The sequence below is a fragment of the Chrysemys picta genome, chromosome 5 (genome assembly GCF_011386835.1).
Source record: "Chrysemys picta bellii isolate R12L10 chromosome 5, ASM1138683v2, whole genome shotgun sequence".
Classification (NCBI taxonomy): domain Eukaryota; kingdom Metazoa; phylum Chordata; order Testudines; family Emydidae; genus Chrysemys; species Chrysemys picta.
This window is the reverse complement of record NC_088795.1, coordinates 14,936,740-14,954,624: the sequence shown is the minus strand read 5'-3', so window position 1 is coordinate 14,954,624 and position 17,885 is coordinate 14,936,740. Positions and strand designations below refer to the sequence as shown.

General features: G+C 47.1%; 1 protein-coding gene across 21 annotated transcripts in view; it reads right to left on the bottom strand.

Annotated features, from left to right (window-relative positions):
- SHROOM3 (shroom family member 3) overlaps positions 1-17,885 on the bottom strand; it is a 259,403-nt gene that overhangs the window by 126,667 nt on the left and 114,851 nt on the right. For 4 of the 21 annotated variants that reach the window (XM_065595988.1, XM_024108434.3, XM_042856351.2 and 1 more), the window contains exon 2: positions 1,905-1,968. The exons of 15 other annotated variants lie outside the window; for them this stretch is intronic. In XM_065595988.1, coding sequence (XP_065452060.1) covers positions 1,905-1,906 — 2 coding nt within the window. In that variant the 5' untranslated portion in view covers positions 1,907-1,968. Of the gene's footprint in view, positions 1-1,904; positions 1,969-17,885 lie in introns of those variants that run through there. 2 more of the 21 variants (XM_065595989.1, XM_065595993.1) reach the window with 2 other exon arrangements.

Genomic DNA, 17,885 nt, shown 5'->3' with positions numbered 1-17,885 from the left:
AAAGAAATGGAAATGCAGCAACACCGGCTACTAGCAAGGCTGGGGAAGGGCTGGCTCAGAGTGGAGTCATTTTCATTAAAAAGATAAGATCACTCAGGGTTCTTAGGTAGCTCATAGCAGCCAGTACCCCCTCCGTCCTGCTTTAAAAAAAAATAGGCCATTTGTTAACTTTAATAACCACACACACACACAGAGCAATTCAGATGAAGGGTGTGTGCCTCTGAGTTCCATTAGAGAAGAAATGATGACTTTGCAAATTAGAGTGAGTTCCTCTCGTCTGCACTTTAACACAGTTAAAAAAACAATACTTCCATGATGTAACTGATATATTTCCTGTTACAAGTCTCTTGACTCAAATACTCTCTTCTCTTCCAAACCAGCTGTGAAAAGCTCACTAACATGCCACTGTGACTGTCCTTCCCAATTCTCTATGCTGAATTTTCACACCAAGTGTCAACAGCAAGATGGAATGGATTAACATTTATTAGGCAAAATGTATCCATGGTATAACTCCATTTTGTCAGTACAGTTACATGAGGAATTAATTTGTCCCACTGAAGCCAACGTGTACAGTGGGTCCACTGGAATACACCGTCAAACCACAATGCCTTCATGCAGATTAGCACTGTCCCCTATATGTAGCTTTTCTTTCCTTTCTCTCCATGCAGTGGAGCGCTGTTCCGCTTTCCAAAATAGAGGCAGGACCACAGCATTTCCTACAACAGCTGAAGTTATTATTTGTACTCCCGTGACATCTAGAGGCTCTCACTGAGATTGGGGCCCCATTGGCTAGGTGCTGCACAAACACATAGGCCTGGTCTACATTAGGGGGGAGGATCGATCTAAGTTACGCAACTTCAGCTACGTGAATAACGTAGCTGAAGTCGACGTACTTAGATCGACTTACTGTGGTGTCTTCACCGCAGTGAGTCGACTGCTGCCGCTCACCTGTCGACTCCACCTGCACCTCTCGCCAAGCTGGAGTACAGGAGTCGACGAGAGAGCGCTCGGGGATCGATTTATCATGTCTAGACTAGATGCGATAAATTGATCCCTGCTGGATGGATCGCTGCCCGCCGATCCGGCCGGTAGTGAAGACATACCCATAGAAAGAGACAATCCCTGCTCTGAGAAGCTCACAATCTCAATAGACAAGACCGACTGTATGGGTGGGAGGGGAAACAGAAGCGACTTGCCCAAGGTCAATGGGAGAACCAGGGACAGAACCCAGGTTTCCTGATTCCGGGCCAGTGCCCTGTGCACGAGACACTTTTACACGACTGTCAGATTCTTCAAAACAGGTTTTTCCCAGTCTCGTCTCCTTATTCTCTTTATTGCAGCTTTTCCAGGAAGGTAAGTTAATAAACATTAAACAAATCATTGCAGCTGCAGATCAGACCTCATGCAAATCACTCACGGGTTGGCAAACTCGCCGTGAATTTAATGATGTTTAAGGGTTGTAAAAACAGAGACGCGGGCATCTCTGCAATGGAGCTACTGCTCCCATTTGATCTCTGCTGATGTGGTCATTCAAGGCCTGCCTGTAACGCCAAGTACAATTTGCTTAGTTGTTCTGTTCTTCATTGTCTAATCAACGGCTACAAGCCACCCCCAGCTAGTCACTCAGCCCTTCTGTGCTGTGGAGGCTCAAGACAAAACTGGGAAGAAGAATGAAACACTTTTCACCCCAGAGCATGTAACAGGTCGGGGAGGTCAAACAACTGTCATTGGCAGGACAGCTGGGTGAATCCGCTTTGGGACGGCAGCTAGAATTCACCGCGCCCTAGAGGACCGTCCCGCCTCCTCCCCAGCCCCTGGGAGGACGGCACAAGGTTAGCAGTTCAAAGGAACGAAGGCGAATGTGGTCAGGACTTAAAGGCTCAGCCCTGCAAAGCTCTACTCACATGAGTAATCCTTACTGTCTGACTAGTCCCATGGAAGTCAAGAGGGGAGGGGTGGCCGTTAAACCTGCATAAGGATGATAAGAAGAGGCTTCGTCAACAGGGACACCCCAACATACACCTTGGTGTTTCCCAACCCCTAGTGTTTCTCCTGGTCTCCCAAGCCCAACCCAGGGTTCTGCCTTTGCAGGAAGTCAGGCGAGGAAGCCAGCAGGCAGCAGTACCACCACCTCGCTGATGAGAATAGCACTGGATTGGCTGCCACTGGTGGCCAGGCCTTTCCGGCCCCGCTCCCTGCTGCTGGCTGTCTCACTGTGGCCTGGACGTGCCATGTAATGAAGTCAATAGTGCTCAGTCAGCATGTTCCCCTTTGCGTACAGCTGGCAACAACAAGCAGACTGCTGCCTCCGCACAACATTGACGTCTGTCCCCATTGTAGCCCTGCACTCACACCTACAGTATCGCCTTCCCCAGAGTCCCATCTGCTCCTGAGCACTGTACAGAAAAAACGCACACGACATGCACACGTCGTGAGAATGTATAGCCAGATGGCACAGAAGGTGGAGCACACAGCTCTGATCCTGAAATGTGATCTACGCAGGTAATTCTCTGCACCCTCACGGAGTCCCAATACCGCACCGGGGCTCTCCCCAGCCACCAGGGTCAGTCCCCCTATGCAGACCTGCTTGCAGGATCAGGATCTACATTTGGAACACTGAGCTGGGTGAATAACGCCAATAAGCCCCCAAACAACACGTAAGAGCAAGCCTGTGTTAAACATACAAGGGCCTCACCCTGGAAAAAATCTTTATTTCCTGGATTAAAACACCACCACAAAGAGTCCCATTGACTTTAATGAGGAGGTTGGCTGCTAAGAGCTGAAATGAGAGTTCCTTTTCTCGAGGGGTGCAAACGTGCAGAAGTACCACAATAATTAGAAGAGACTGGAAGTAATGGAAATCTCCCAAGAAAGCCTGTTCTCATGAGACGTGTAGCCCACCACTGCAGATCCATCAAGTCAGACGAGCCTCTGGAAACTCCTTCCCCTCTTGGGAACGTTCTAAGGTTCACTCATCAACATTAGAGCACACAGCAATGTCTCCTTGCAGCACATGGACAAGACAGAGCAGAGCGTTGCTTGATCTTTCCCATCAAAGCTTGTGTCTAATGCTCAACCCACATTGAGTGATTTTCTGCGTTCCCATAAACATTAAATATGCAAAAATAAAGGCAATTCCTTAAAGAAAAAATAAATTCCCTGTTACTCCTCTCTCTTTTTCTTTCTTTACCATAAACAGTCTTCTCCGTCTACTCTGTAGCCAAGCACACACACACACCCATCCCCCCACAGCTGTAAAATAACCGTCCATCATTTGGATTATGTTTTACTTTCAACTTCAGACAGGACTGGTAAACACAACGATATATGAACAAGACAATACGAAGCTGATTTTCATTGGCAGCTGCTCTTCAACTGAACCGCCTTATGTCACAGCAGCAAATGACACGAATCGCTCTTCCCAAGTGTGGACTGAATGAAACTATATTAGCATCATGATTCTTGCCATGATGATCTTATTAAAAACACACCCAGACAGGCCACCCTGACAGTAACGATGGGACCTGATTTTATACGACTGGTGCACTTGACTTGATCACACTGTTTTGCCCGTAACCCTTTTTAATGCCAGCAGTCAGTATCTGCATACAAGTGAAGTCACAGTGAGGCATAGGGGAACCTCAAAAGGTTTGGCAGCTCAGTTCAGAGCTTGTGACAAATCCTACACATGCCTTACTCATGTGACTAGTTAAAGGGAGTAAGGAGCGCACGGTTTGGCTCTCCTTACTAAACTTATGGCGTCTTCCTTCACTTTTTCTCTCAGACACAAGCAGATCCTTCACCGACCTCATATTTCCCTTCCCCTGACACTTGCCTTTCTCTCTGACTCCCAGCAAACACCCTTACATCTACCTCTCTTTCCTTGTCCCTAGTACTATTCTTTCCTTTAAGAGCAAAATCCCATAGGAGGGGTGTAACACCCTAGCGGGCCCATTTAATGAAACAGGGCTCAGCGCTTCTGTTCCTGTCCAGGTGCGCCCAGTTGGGCTAATTACGAGGGCAGGGCAGTACCTAGGGGCATAGAAGGCCGGCTGAGAAGGGGCTGCTGGGGAGTCAGAGTGTAGTGTTTCTGCAGGAGACAAGAGCCCTCGCTGACAGAAGATGCTTCCTGAGAGAGGGCTGCAGGCGGGAGGAGCAGCAAGGGGTTCCCTGGCTAGCATCCCTGAGCCAGAGCCAGAAAGGGCTGAAAGCAAGAGGAGGAGGAGGAGCAGCAGCAGCAGAACAGGGAGATGCCTGCTGGCTCTAAGCAGAAGAGCTGAAGTTGAGGCCTGCAGGAAGGGAAGCAGTGGGGTTAGCGTCTCCTTGGTGGAGAGCTGGTTCCCAGAGGAACCACGTGAGACTCCCAGTGGTGAGCCTGTGTGAGGTCCCGCTGGGAAGAGCAGGGTCATGCCCCACAAGGAACGGCTGGGGAGGCTGCCCCGGCGGAGGGACAGATGAGGCCTGTTTAAGAGTGCAGGTCTGGCAGAAGACACCAGGATGGTGGGAACAGAGATGGGTTTTTAAAGATTACTGTCATGGGGTTGATGTGGACTATGTTGTGGGGATTTTGTATAGGGTCTTTTGTAAATAAACTGTTGATGGACTAGAGAATAAGCTTGCATGGACTTATTGGCAACCCAAGGGAGAAACGGAGGCAAGGGGCCACAAGCAGGGCTGCCACAAGGAGGGAGCCACTCTTTTACAAGAGGGATCTCCCGGGGTACCCTCTCTGCTGGGCTCTACTCTGCTGCTTTATTCAAATCCCAGGGACTCCCCTAGATCAGAGGCACCTCCGAATGTACTGGTTCCTCCTCAGATCCATGGAAGCACCCTCAGGATTCATGGGAACTGAAGACGGCAGCGATTCTGACTTACTGAGCCCCTGAAATGGAGTCTGGCATTTCAGCAGAGGTAGAGCCCTAGGGGAAACAGGAACAATGCCACTCCTAGCTGTGCGCTACTGTAGGGCCCCACGCTTTGGGGGAGCTGGCACTTTCGAAACACCTACAACTCGCCGTACTACAGTAGCACCTACAGGTTCAAACCAAGACCCCGGCCCTTGCTGTGCAAGGCACTGCGCAAGCACATGGTAAGAAACTCCCTGCCCTGAAGAGATAAGACAGAGAAAGGGTGGGAGGCGAAAGAGAGACATGGGGAGGTGAAGTGACTTTCCCAAGGTCAGTGGCAGTGCTGGGAATAGCGCTAGGTTTCCTGGGTCCCACTCCAGAGCCCTGCTAGCTGACTGCTGCCGTTTCACCATGAGCCCACCCTCCTCGCGAGATGAAATTGGGGGCCTAAGCCTTGTTACAAACAATAATACCAACCACACCGTCCACCATCCCCCTCCTCCAGATCCCAGTGACAAGCCACAGTCTGCCCCCATCCCAAATGTGCCACATGGGTTCCTGAAATCTGCCTCGGGCCCCTGAAAATCCTACTACACCAAGATGCACTAAACCTTGGGCTCACTCTAGATAGGGATGGAATGAGGGACAGTCTGTTCTGGTTTTAGCCTTGGTTTGAGATCCGGACTGAGGTGGAGGCTGGCAGAAGCAGTGTGTCCTTCCCAACCCATTTTATATGGCAATCACTGTTTGGACTTACTGGCAACCCAAGGGAGAAACTTGCAGCACCCAGTTCAAAGTACAAAGGCATTCCGCAGGGAATTAAAGAGCCAGCCCGTCATTTTTAAAATTGCCACTTCGTACCAGCATCTTTCAGCCAGGAATGTCAAAGCGCTTTGCAAAGTATAATTATACCTCACAATAGCCCTGTGAGGGAGGTGGTGTTATCCCCATTGCAGAGATGGGGAAACTGAGATGCACAGAAGTAAACACCTTGCCCAACATCCCAGTGAATGAGTAGCACAGCCAGGAATAAACCCAAGCAGTCGTGATTCCCCAACTCTTAAGAATACACCAGCATGAAGCATTTGCAGTAACAAATGAAAGGTAAGGATTGGAAAGCCACTTCCTGTCCAGGAGTGCTAAGTCTTGTTCCCAACCTGACCACGTGGTAAAAGCCAGCACCATAACTGGCAAGAGTCAGCCCCATAGTGGCAATAGGGGCACTAAGGGCTGAATGGGCATGGAGCCATACCAACCCGAAAGGCGTCTGGGAAGGGTTGAGTCACATCAGTAGTGCAGGTGAGGAAGCTTGCACTGATGCAGCCAATACTGGGCCTGTTCCATGGAGAAAGAGAGGCTTCGTCTGTAGAGTTGCTAATTTGATACCTTTGACAGGAAGCTGGATGGGAGTGGAAGGGGGCCTATTTCCCATCATTTGTTCATTCATGTATCTAAGCAGAGTGCTCCTGGGCAGAGTCCACCGGCTCCTTGGATTCCTTCTCAGAGTAGTGAGCACACGCCGAGGTTCTCTGCTCAGTGTCCTCTGGAGTCCTTGTGTTGACCAACCCCTCATTCCTGTTTCTGCTTTCTTTGTCCCCTGCAACAACTTGACTCTTGGAGGAGGGCAGGTGGCTATTTATGTTTCTATTGTGGGGTTTCCATCCAATCAAATAGGCTTGCGCTTGTTATGAGCTCCAAATTCACCCAATACTTTTGGTTTGTTTTTAATTAAAAAGGAAGAGCATATACCCATATTTTCAAATTGCTTAAAGTTACTGGCAGGCTCCTGGAGAGCCGGAGAGCTTGCCAGCCGGGGAGACGGCTGCCCTGCGGCCTAGCTTCCTGAGCTGCCCGGCTTCCCACCACGTGGACTGCCAAGGACCTGAGAGCCCAGGAGTGAGGAAGCCAGGAAACCCTGGCTCCTTGGCAGCCCACCAGATGGGGAGCTTTGGCTTCCCGGTAGCGCACTAAGCAGGCTACCAAGGAGCCAGGGAGATGGGCGAACTGGCAGGACACCAGGCCTGGATTCCATCAAAAGTGTGGCTGGAATTGTTTGGATTCGGTGCAATCCGCATTTTCTGACAGAAAACGGATCCATCGGAAATTTTCCAACCAACTCTACTTTTTCTGCTTATTTTGATGGCAAATTTCATCTTTGCAATATTGGTAAATATCCAACTGCAGATCAGTGCGCTGAGCCAAGCCTCAGCCAGTGTAAACAGATGTAGCGCCACTAAAGTCAGAAGAGCTGCAACCATTCACACCAGCATTGGGTATTCTTCGTTTGTACAGCCACCTCTGCGTTCTCTCTTTGCTTCTAGCTTATCTACGCACTACGCAGAAACACCTTATATTAAATAATTATAGCACTGTAACAACAAACAATTACTCGTTATGAAAGGATACCTACAGGGTGGTTTAATATTCTGAAACACTGGACTCAACAAGCAGACTTCTCAGATTGTAGTGACGCGCTTACACTAGAATGTTGTTATTTGGCGAAAAGGTTTCGGTGTCTTGAATATTCATGCAAATAGATTCTCTGAATGCAAATACTCAGCTCTGCACATACACAGATTTGCTTGTGCATGAATCCAGGTGTTCACAAAGGGCTCCATCCCACACCCATTGAAGTCAAAGGCAAAACACCCATTGACTTCAATGGAGCAGAATCAGGCTTTATATATGCAAAAAGCCACCACCACCTCTTCATACAATTTCAAGCCAGGGAAAAGAAATATTGTGGACTAGCCTGAGCCTTTAGATGCAGCAATGAGTAAGAGGCAGAATGCGACCCCTCTACGCCATGAAGAATTGTGTCGCGGAGAGTCATAGTTCCTTCCCTGCTCCTCTCTTGCTGCTGGGTGGTAGGAGGGGGAGTAATTCTCTGAAGTCCTGGAAAGGGTGCATCCTTCTCCCTCCCTCCCACCCACACATCTGGCTTGCTCCTCTGGCCAGCAATCAAGGAGAGGCAGAGACAAGTCCCCACCCCTCTCCACCACCCCCTGCCCACTTACGGAGAAGGGATACTAATACTATCCAGAGAGCAGAGGCCGTGCTCTACACTAGACCCTGGCCTGAGATCCAGGTAGTCTGAGCAAGAGAGTAGGGACTTGGCTGGGAGGACCTTATTCCTTCCTCAGTCAATAATGACAAGGGCACAGTCCACCTTTAGGTGACCAGCCTCATACCACCACCAGCAGCCGGTCATGGCAAACAGCCACAGCCTGACCTAGGCTTGTCCGAAGTGTTAGGCAAACCATCCCAAAGAACAAATAAACCCTTGAAATATCAACATCTGTTCACAGATAACGAGGGAAAAGTGACTACATCTGTTGGATAAATTGCTCCCATTGAATAGGCTGCCCAGCTCTAAGAGATTACGGACAAGATTTACTCAACATTTATGTCCAAACTCATTCCGCGCATTTTAATCCCTCTCCAGGGATGCTACTACTTATCCTTCCAGATCAATCGTTAACTCTCTCTAATTTATGTTTATGGCTGATAAACACTAAGCGCTGAAATCGTCAGTGTTTGTGTCTTTAGGGTGAAGGTCACTGACTCCCTCTGCTCCAGGCCAGAAGGGTTCTCACTCCCCCTCGCCCTTAATAGGAGCAAGAAAGCTGTGCCCCGAGAGAGCTCTTATCGGCAAGAGAAAATAAAAATGCTGAAGGGGTTCCAGTAAAGTATGGCTGAAGGCTTAATGGGTTGAAAAGCGAGTCTGGGTCTTTTCAAGGCACTCCCCTAGAAGCACGAAGTCAATGTTCAGACATGATTTTGTCTGGGGCTGCTGATCATTTCCTGCCCCGGCTGCTTTGCTAAAAGGAAGAGCCTCCTTTCCCCTTCCAGAAACGCAGCCCATCTGATAAGAATAACTTAAGCAAACAAAAAAGGTTGAATTCCAGTTTAGCTAATTCATCACCAAGTCAGAACTCCTGCCAATTAGATCATCGAAAGAGCATTTGTCGAGCAAGGGAGACACGGCTAAGCAGCAGGGAATTTAAGAGCTGGGGTACTGAGAGCAATAAAAAAGGCTTGTGGTCTGTCCGTGGCTTTTGTCTTCACTAGGGGAAAGGGTGGGTTCTCACCTCATGTTAGCTAACACACGTGAACATCCTAGTGATGACAAGGTCACACCTAATTCATACCTGCACATGATATGTGTGAAGCACAGAATCCTGCTCCAGCCTCAAACTGAGACTCTCATGGTTAGCAGCTTTACTAAAGGGCAACAATGGGCACCACGTTTGAAGTGGATAAAGAGAAGCTGCCCACTCGCTGAACCCACAGGTGCTGTGGTCGGATTTTCTAAGATGGAAGCTGCTGTTTAATACATCCCAGGAAATCTCAGCCAACCCAGAACTCAGGGCTCTGAAAGGATTTAGAGAAATAGCTCAGAACTTGCTTTTGGTTCCCAGCATTTAATTTTTTTTATTATTATTTTGCTACTGCAACCCCTGTGCAGCTCTACCCTCTCTGTCAGCACTGATACAGGGACGTGCCTGTTACGCAGGTGTGTATGTTTTGTGTCCCCTCACTGGTACCTCATATAAACCAAGACATGGTTACATTAAAAACTGCTAAAAGGCCATATGGTGTCCTAGTGGCAACACACTGTAGGGCTGTATGGAAGATCTGAGTTGGATTTCTAAACTAATCCAGGGCCCCTTGGGCTCGGACTGCTGCTGAGGTGATACACAGAACCCTGCGGGGGGTGGGATGGGGGAGACTTCATGTTGGCCTCCAACTATCCCTCCAATCAACCCAGGAACTGCATTGAGGGGTGCCACGTTCAGCTCTCCTCAGGTAGAAAACTGGATTAACCCAGTATGGGTCCTCTGAGGGTGATCAAAAGGGAGGAAAACATGGAGGATTCCTGAAATAGTTCCATTCTAGATTAAGAATCACAGAAATGACAGCACGGAAATTCTGCCCAACTGATGCTAACAGAAAAGGACAGAAACCTGAGCACGTGGGACGCAAAATGGTGAAATATAACACCCCTCCTCCCCGAAGAACAAAACAGAGGAGAGGTGACGGAGGTAAATAAAATAGGAAATGGTACAGAGCATCAAAAGATGCATAGACCATAGTCTTACATAGATATAAGACACCAAAAATTAACAGGAAATTCTGTATATTCTGAAGCCTCCATTGTAAACTACTGCCAGTGACAAAATACCAGACAAAATGGTGTCAAGTATCAGAGGGGTAGCCGTGTTAGTCTGAATCTGTAAAAAGCAACAGAGGGTCCTGTGGCACCTTTGAGACTAACAGAAGTATTGGGAGCATAAGCTTTCGTGGGTAAGAACCTCACTTCAGATGCAAGTCATCTGAAGAAGTGAGGTTCTTACCCACGAAAGCTTATGCTCCCAATACTTCTGTCAGACAAAATGGAACACTGAACACTTAAGGTAGGGTCAGTCATATACTACTTACCCTCCCCAAGGTGTTTTGGATCGGAGTCTATGGCAGTTATGTAAATTCACAGAAGACGTTCTTAGAAGCAGGTCCCAATGCAACAATACAATCTCTAACTAACAACTTGTTACCACGAGTTACAATCCACTGTGTTACCTATACCCACACTCATGGCATGGGGTGCCAGGAAACAGACAGCTCTCTTCCGGACAATGAAAGGACGGTATCGAAAATAATCCTGTTTGTTTGTATTTTGCTAACCAGTGATGTGGCTTCAGGAGCCAGCATTTCTACCGTGAACTACAACATAATCCTCAGGGGCCACACTCATCCTTGGTGTAACTTGGTTGCCTTCAGTGAAGTGACACCCATGATGAATCTGGCCCCATATAGCTGCACTATGAGAACACTGGAAGGGATCTGAAATTCAACAAGGTGTTAGGATGTTTGCAAATGAGTCATTCCTAGAATAGAACTTCCTCTGAATGGGCCAGATTATGGATCTCTCTTTCTCTGCCAGACCTGAGTGCATATTAGCTGCCAGTCGTCACCAGGTCTTTACCCTGCGCTCAACATACCCCCGGTGCTCAGGGCTGCGAGAGAGGTGGCACAGGCTGTGCTACGCCTACTGTATGCTCCCTACACCAGCTCTACATCCTCCACCTCCCAGTGTTTCAAACAAAACACTGACTCCTGCAAAAGGGACAAAAATAAGTCCAGTCAGGCCAACCTTTATGGAAAAATCCTATGGAATTTAATCAGACCAATAAGTGGGTTTAAAAATTCTACCACCATGTTCCCATCCTCTACGAAATTCTAAAGGACTTTTCCTTCAGGAAGCTGCGGCAGGCCATTGCTACCTACCAAGCCAGAAGAAAACTGCAGAGTCACACCACTGAGATTTTTTATTTTCTGAAAAACTTGGACTGCTGGACCTGTGCGTTCACTAGGGAAACATAAGAAGCAGAAAACTGGGTGTGTCTGAATGGCTCTCTGTCTCCTTTATTTGTTAGATATTATGTGTATGTGCAATTAGGAAACAAGGGTGGGGAAGCTGCTAGTCCACAAGGCAAGGGTTAGATTTCTTCTTTAGTAGCTCAGGAGGGGTTTTCCCCCTAGGGTAGAGGCGGTAGAATGAAAGTCTTTGGGGTGGTACCATCCTTAGAGGGAATTGTAATGTATTGGCTAGTGTGTACCACTGCCCCAGGATGGAATGGCAGAGCTGATTAAGATGTTGCTTTCTACTTGTTAGCCTATAAGCAGGCAACTGATTTAGCGTGAAACCCAGGAGAATATATTTCTATCCCTCCAAATCAAATTTAACAATTAAAATTAAAGCTGATACTTCAAAATTTCCCCACATGGCTAGCGGCCATGTTGCCAGGGCTGCTGCTGCTATCAGTCTATTGGACAATCTAGTGGCCAACGCCTCAGATTTTTTATGTTGGCTGCCAGTTATATGGTAAATAAAGGCCTTTAACTAGCCACTTAGCATCACCCACCGCTCCCACCAAGGAGCTGTCTGAGCTCCTGTCCTCTAGATGCCCCTCACATCATGAAAATAACATTTTGTTATTCAAAAATCAGTCCAGAACCTGAACATTGCAACAGGATATGACCTCATGAAGGACAAGACCAATGATGCAAAAGGACTTTCTTGAGAAGTGGATGAGGTCATGTTTTTTATTGGGCCAATTTCTGTTGGTCAAAGAGACAAGCTTTCGAGTTGCACAGAGCTCTTCTTCAGTTCAGCTCTTCTTCTTGAGTTAGCTATGTGTTTGGTTTCAGTTCTCTGGAGCAAACACCAGCTTCCACCTAAAATCCATCCACTTTCACATGAAGCCCAAACCTTGAACCAAATTTTAATTCTAAAACTAAAGAAAAGATTTTCTATCTGAAACAAAACCCACAAATTGCTATTGAATTCATTCACTCAACTTTTAAATCCAAATTCAAAAATCTCCGAGCTGCCCCAGCTCCTGGGGATTCTCAGTGTGCTTTGGGAGCAGCAGACAAGGAGTACTCTCCTCAGCTCCGCTGATGGTGACGTCTGTGTGATTGCGGTGGCTGTTTCTACATTTTTCCTGAATATCTGTTTTCCTGTTCAACTAGTGCAGCCCCAATGGTGTTGGCAAAAAAATACCCCTGGCTGGTAAACATGTATACGTTGCTCAGAGCAGGTCTAGATGAGTGGTGATAACACTGGAGGCCGGTCTACATTACCGTTTGTACCCATAGTAGCCACAGCAAGGCTTCACCACTGCTACAGCCACGGGGAGGGATTTCTGGGAAAGGCTCAGGGTGGACAAGGCTGGCATGTGGGATAGCTGATAACTGTGGTGTCCAAATATAAAGCCATTCAGGCACTCCCAACTTTCTGTTTCTTATATTCCCAAGGGATTGGCTACAAATTGTTGAAGAGAATTTATCGGCTCCGTGATTTGATGCCAGTTCTCGGTCTTGTCATTTGGGAGAACAAGAGGAACCAGAAGACCCTGCTCTCCAAGGTCCCTAACAAGAGCCCTTCGATAGCTCAGCTGGTAGAGTGGAGGACTGTAGGGGGTGCTCAGCAAGATATTCTTAGGTTGCTGGTTCAGCTCAAAGGAGATGTCTTTTTCTATTGGGATGATTTAGTTGGGGATTGGGCCTGCTTTGAGCAGGGGGGTTGGACTAGATGATCTCCTGAGGTCTCTTCCAACCCTAATCTTTTATGGTTCTATAAATCACAGTCCATCTTAAACAGGAGGCATTAGGGAAAATACTACAAACAATAGACAGGCTTCCATACAGTCTGTGTTCCAATTTTGTCTCACTTGTTTATCAGAACCACACTGCATTCTGGAACTCTATATAGCACACAGAGACATCTAGTTGCCAAATAATATAACTGCAAGTAAACACATAACGCCCATCGCTTATTAAATTGGGAGTCTTCCCACTGACATCAGTGGGAGTTGGACTGGGCCCCAGACTGAGAGGAAAAAAACCAGGCCCTACAGAGAGCTAATTGATTTGGTGACTAGAGAAGAGCACCAGCACCAACCCTCAAATCTCAGAACATCTGGCATATGTCCTCCTGGGGCTCTCCTAGCCAGAGGTGAAAGCTGGGATGTGCAGCATGCCCAAAGGTGTGCAGTGCAGGGGAATGTGGAAAGCTGCAAGTTAAAATGAAGGCCTGGAATCAAAAGATGGGAATTATTCATGCTTAGTTGTTTCCCTTCCCCCACTCCAGCAAATCAGAGTCAAACACTAAAATGGAGACAAGGCCCCCTTTTGCTCTCTAAGGGCTAGAAGTCTTTTTATATTTAAATGAAAATCTGTCAAACTAATTAAGTGAAGATGTAACGGTCTCATTTTGTGCTCATTAGAGAACATCATAATGGCCATAAATTCCTCCGAGGGAGCGAGAATGTGTGTGAGTGCATATTCTTAGAATGTCTCAGAAGATCCAGGCTCAACTATGTCTTTTGTCTTTACTTTAGACTTTGTAAGACAAACAAAGGCCATAGTATTGCTTAAATTAGATGCAAAGTGCTACATATTATTGCAACTTTATGGGCGAGGGTTTTGCATGCACAAAAAAGTTAGGAAACTCAAGTCATGGTTCCCACAGTGACAGCAATTTGGCTGTCATGTAGATGGGTGTGACAGATCATTGTATATGGTGTTCATTATTGTGCTTGAATATATATGCACAATACAGTTGTTGCTGCGGGTTGCTTTGAATTTACTATTGGTAAAATCTCAAATAAGATGTTACGTTAATGTCATTTTTTATTTTAATTTCCTCGGTTTAAAAAAAAAAATATTGAGCAACGGCATATTGAAATAAACTACACAATATTTTGTCATATATAATTTTCTTTATTTCTCCTTCCTTCCCCCTCCTCCAAACTTAAGCAAAGCCAGCCTTCCCTGTTGAAGTCTATGATCTTCTCAAGTGTGAACTTTTAAAATAAATCTGGGCTGGAATTAAGAGGACAATAAAAACTGCTTTTGAATGAACCATGTACAGGAAAAGCAACTGATCATCCGAGCTCATTACTGCTACATGTGTGGACAGAGTGGGAACTATTCAAAAGCAATCAGAGATTTGGGGGGGCTATTCTGATGCAGGAGTAGGAAAAAGGCAGACGAATGCTATGCAGCAAAATAGACAATGGGCCAGCATAGAGACAGGAGATTAGACAGCTGGTCTCATCTCTCAGGCTATCTGCATTGGAGACAATGGTTGGGTTTAGCTACAGATGGTAGGTAGACAGTTCTTGAACCCCCAGCTGGTGCCCCCAAGTGTGATGGTGGCCACTAGAGAAAGATTAGGTAGGATGCCATGATGAAGTAAAGCCAGGAAAAACAGGCTATTAAACATACAGTACCACCAGACAGAATTGCAAGAACTGATCAACAACAAAATAGTGATGAGTGTCATCATTGTTTCTGTTGAAACAACATCTACAGTTCCACCAGCTAGAAAAGAATTAGGTTATCAATCCCCACACTACAGGGCATACGTTGATCATCAGTTACTGTCAGAAAGAAATTTTCCTCCATGGTTAGTGCTGCACAAATTGGCACAAATAGGGGGGCAAAACACCCTATATTTAACCATTGGCTGAGAGAAGATCCCAGACTGGATGGACTACAGGTATATTCCGGCATGGTGATTCCTAACGCCCACAAGTATTTCCAGTAAGTGGGCCAAGTCAGATGCGAGGAACAGGAGCGCTGCCCAAGTGGAGACCTCCAGGTGAAGCTATCCACGTGCATTTGCTCCTTCCTAAGAATAAGTCAAGAGGAGGTTTTCATTTTCCTCAAGACTGAATTAGTCCCAGGCCAGCTCCTTGCTGTGAGAGTGAGTACAACGTGACAGTGAAGAGAACCACCCCTTCAACAGGGGGCATAATTAGACAATTATTCTATTGCAAACATTTATCCTCACCAATACCAAAGCTTTGATGCCTTTGGGGAGGAATCTGTGTAATGAAACGATGCCCAGGCAAAGATTCATTTCCCTCCCTCCCCTCTCCCACAAAAGAAATTAATCTAGTCTAGTGATAAATGAGGCTGTGTTACTGCCAGGAGACAGATCTAAGCTGGAACAGCTTCATGTAGCACAGTGAGATAAATGGATTGCATTTTATATGACGGGCCTGATTTGCAGAGGTGCCAGCTGACCTCTGTGGGAGCCGTGTACGCGCCTTGTGCACCAAAAAACCCATCCCTCTTACCTACAGTGGGAACTGTGGGTGTGCCAATAAATGCAGGATTGAGCCCTACATTACAACACCCCCATTCACTGGAACACTGAATATAGCAAACCAAGGGGACAAGTGATGGGAGAACCGCAGAGTTTGGAATTAGTCTTCTATTATGCTTGGATGTTTATCCTAGGCTGAGTGTCTGCAAAATTTGGCCAATAATCTCTATTCATATCCCACCCCTCTTTTTGGGTTAGACCAGAAATGTCCTGAGAATATCCTTGTGGTATTTCAACAGTTTTGCTTCTGGGTGAAGCAAGAAATCAGGTCCCAACACCCTGAAAATCATGGTTGGAAAAGAGGGAGAGAGGACAGTGGGAGGAGATTTAATGAACATTTCAGAACCTAGTAAAAGATTCCATTTTGGTTCATTTCTGGAAACGGGCAAGATTCAGGGGCTGCGATTGGTTCTCATTGGTCTAACCCTGTCCCCCTCAGCACAAGGCTTTCCATTACCAGTTGTCGTTGGTTTGACACTAACCTGATGAATAGCTCATTGAAGTCAATAGGAACGTGTCCATTGACTTTCGCATGGGCTTTGCATCAGATCCCTAGTTACCTCTGATCCATGTTAGCCAAACCAGGCAGCCTTTACTTACGTAAGTCACCCATTTGCTTCAGTGGGTGATCTGCTTGGGGCAGGAGGATTACAGGGTTTGGCTTGGTATTAATAATTCCCAGTTAAAACAAAAGCCTAAATCTTCTGTCACGGAAAGATAACAGCTTCCCCGGGAAAGATCAAGAGAAAGTGAGAAGTATAAAGTGTCTGAAAGTCTAATGGCGCCTGGAAGATGCAATTCGATTGTAATGGGGCATCGTCTGGTTTGGGATAATTTCTTTGCTCAAGGTAGTTATTGGATTGTAGTGACTTGTTTTCCCCATCTCCACAGGCTCAGGGAGACTCCTGTTCTGTATTCTCCCCCCGCCTCCAATGAAGAAAAGCTTTGCCTTGCTTCTTATCACAGTTAAATGATACCTGCAGCTTAAAAGACCCTCCCCCATCCATGGCCTTAGGCAAATAAATCTAGTCCTCAGAAAGCGGCTAGTGCGACAAATCCCCTGCTGGAAACTGACAGCGGACAGGTGATAATCACTACCTGTTGATTAGGGGGAGAGTCCCATCTCCCCAGCAACCCTTCTGCAGCTATCAGCTTTCACTCTCTTCCCTATGATCAAGCTTGCCATTATAGTGGGTGCCTAATTTCAAACACTCACGAGAGCCTGGAGCACTGATGGGGACGATTTTCTCGCCCAGGGCAGGACAGATCTTCCGGAGTGGTATGAATGATGAGAGAGATTCTTCTCCCTGATTGTCCTCAGACCCCATTGTGTTCCTGTGGTTTCCCACCACACTCATGTATTTACTACAGCCCATGAATGTGTTAGATGTGTGAGTATACAAACAGCTCCATCGATAAGAAAGCCAATATGCTATCTGGAAAGGAAGTAGCATTAACCTCTTACAAAGCATGTGCTCCTCAAAGCCTATGGAGGTGGCTCAGCCAGACCAACTTTCCATATGATACGGCCACGTGGAATTCATTATCTCTGCACGTGATCACTGTAGCCATATGTCGTGCCAGTAAAGTCTCAGAGAACGGAGTCAAAATATAAGACAAGTTACAAAACACAACACTCCTATGAGAACCTACCAGGTCATCTAGTCCACCACCAGTTCCAGGCGTGTTCCCTACAGAATCTGTTTGAGCACTCTTTACAGTCTCATTTTAAAGCCCACTGGAATTTTCAAATAGGTTTAAGGGAGTTAAGCCTCCCGCTCCCGTAGATTTTCAATAGGAATTGGGCACCTGACTTCTGTAGGCCCCTTGGAAAACATCAGCCCGCACTTTATTAAAATGGAGCCCCTCGTGCACATGTCAGAAAGTATGTTGCAGCTGTTCACCTACATTTGCTCATGTTGTTGCTGTGATTGCATTTGCAAATGAAGCAATTGCAATGACACCTAACTAGCTATTCGCACATGCAATAACTCAGTTAGGGTTACCATCCGTCCGGGTTTCCCTGGCCGGCTTTTTCAGCTTTAAATGGCCGTCCGGGGGGGAATTCTAATAAAGTAGAAATGTCCAGGATTTCCCCCCTTCCCCTCATGCAGAGTGCAGCGTGGCTGATTGGACGGCTGGGCCTGATTGAAAGCCGCTCACAGCCACTGGGGCCTCTCGCAGCCAGAGTCCCTCACCCTCCCCTGCTCCCTTCTCCCCCGCAGAGCAGCACCTTATTTGTTTGGCTGCATGTGGAGCCCGCAGCTCTCCCTCGGCCTGGTGGGGGCGGGGAGGCAAGGGACAGGGAACGGGGGGGTTATATCGGTCAGGGGTTCGGGGGGGCTGTCAAGAGAAGG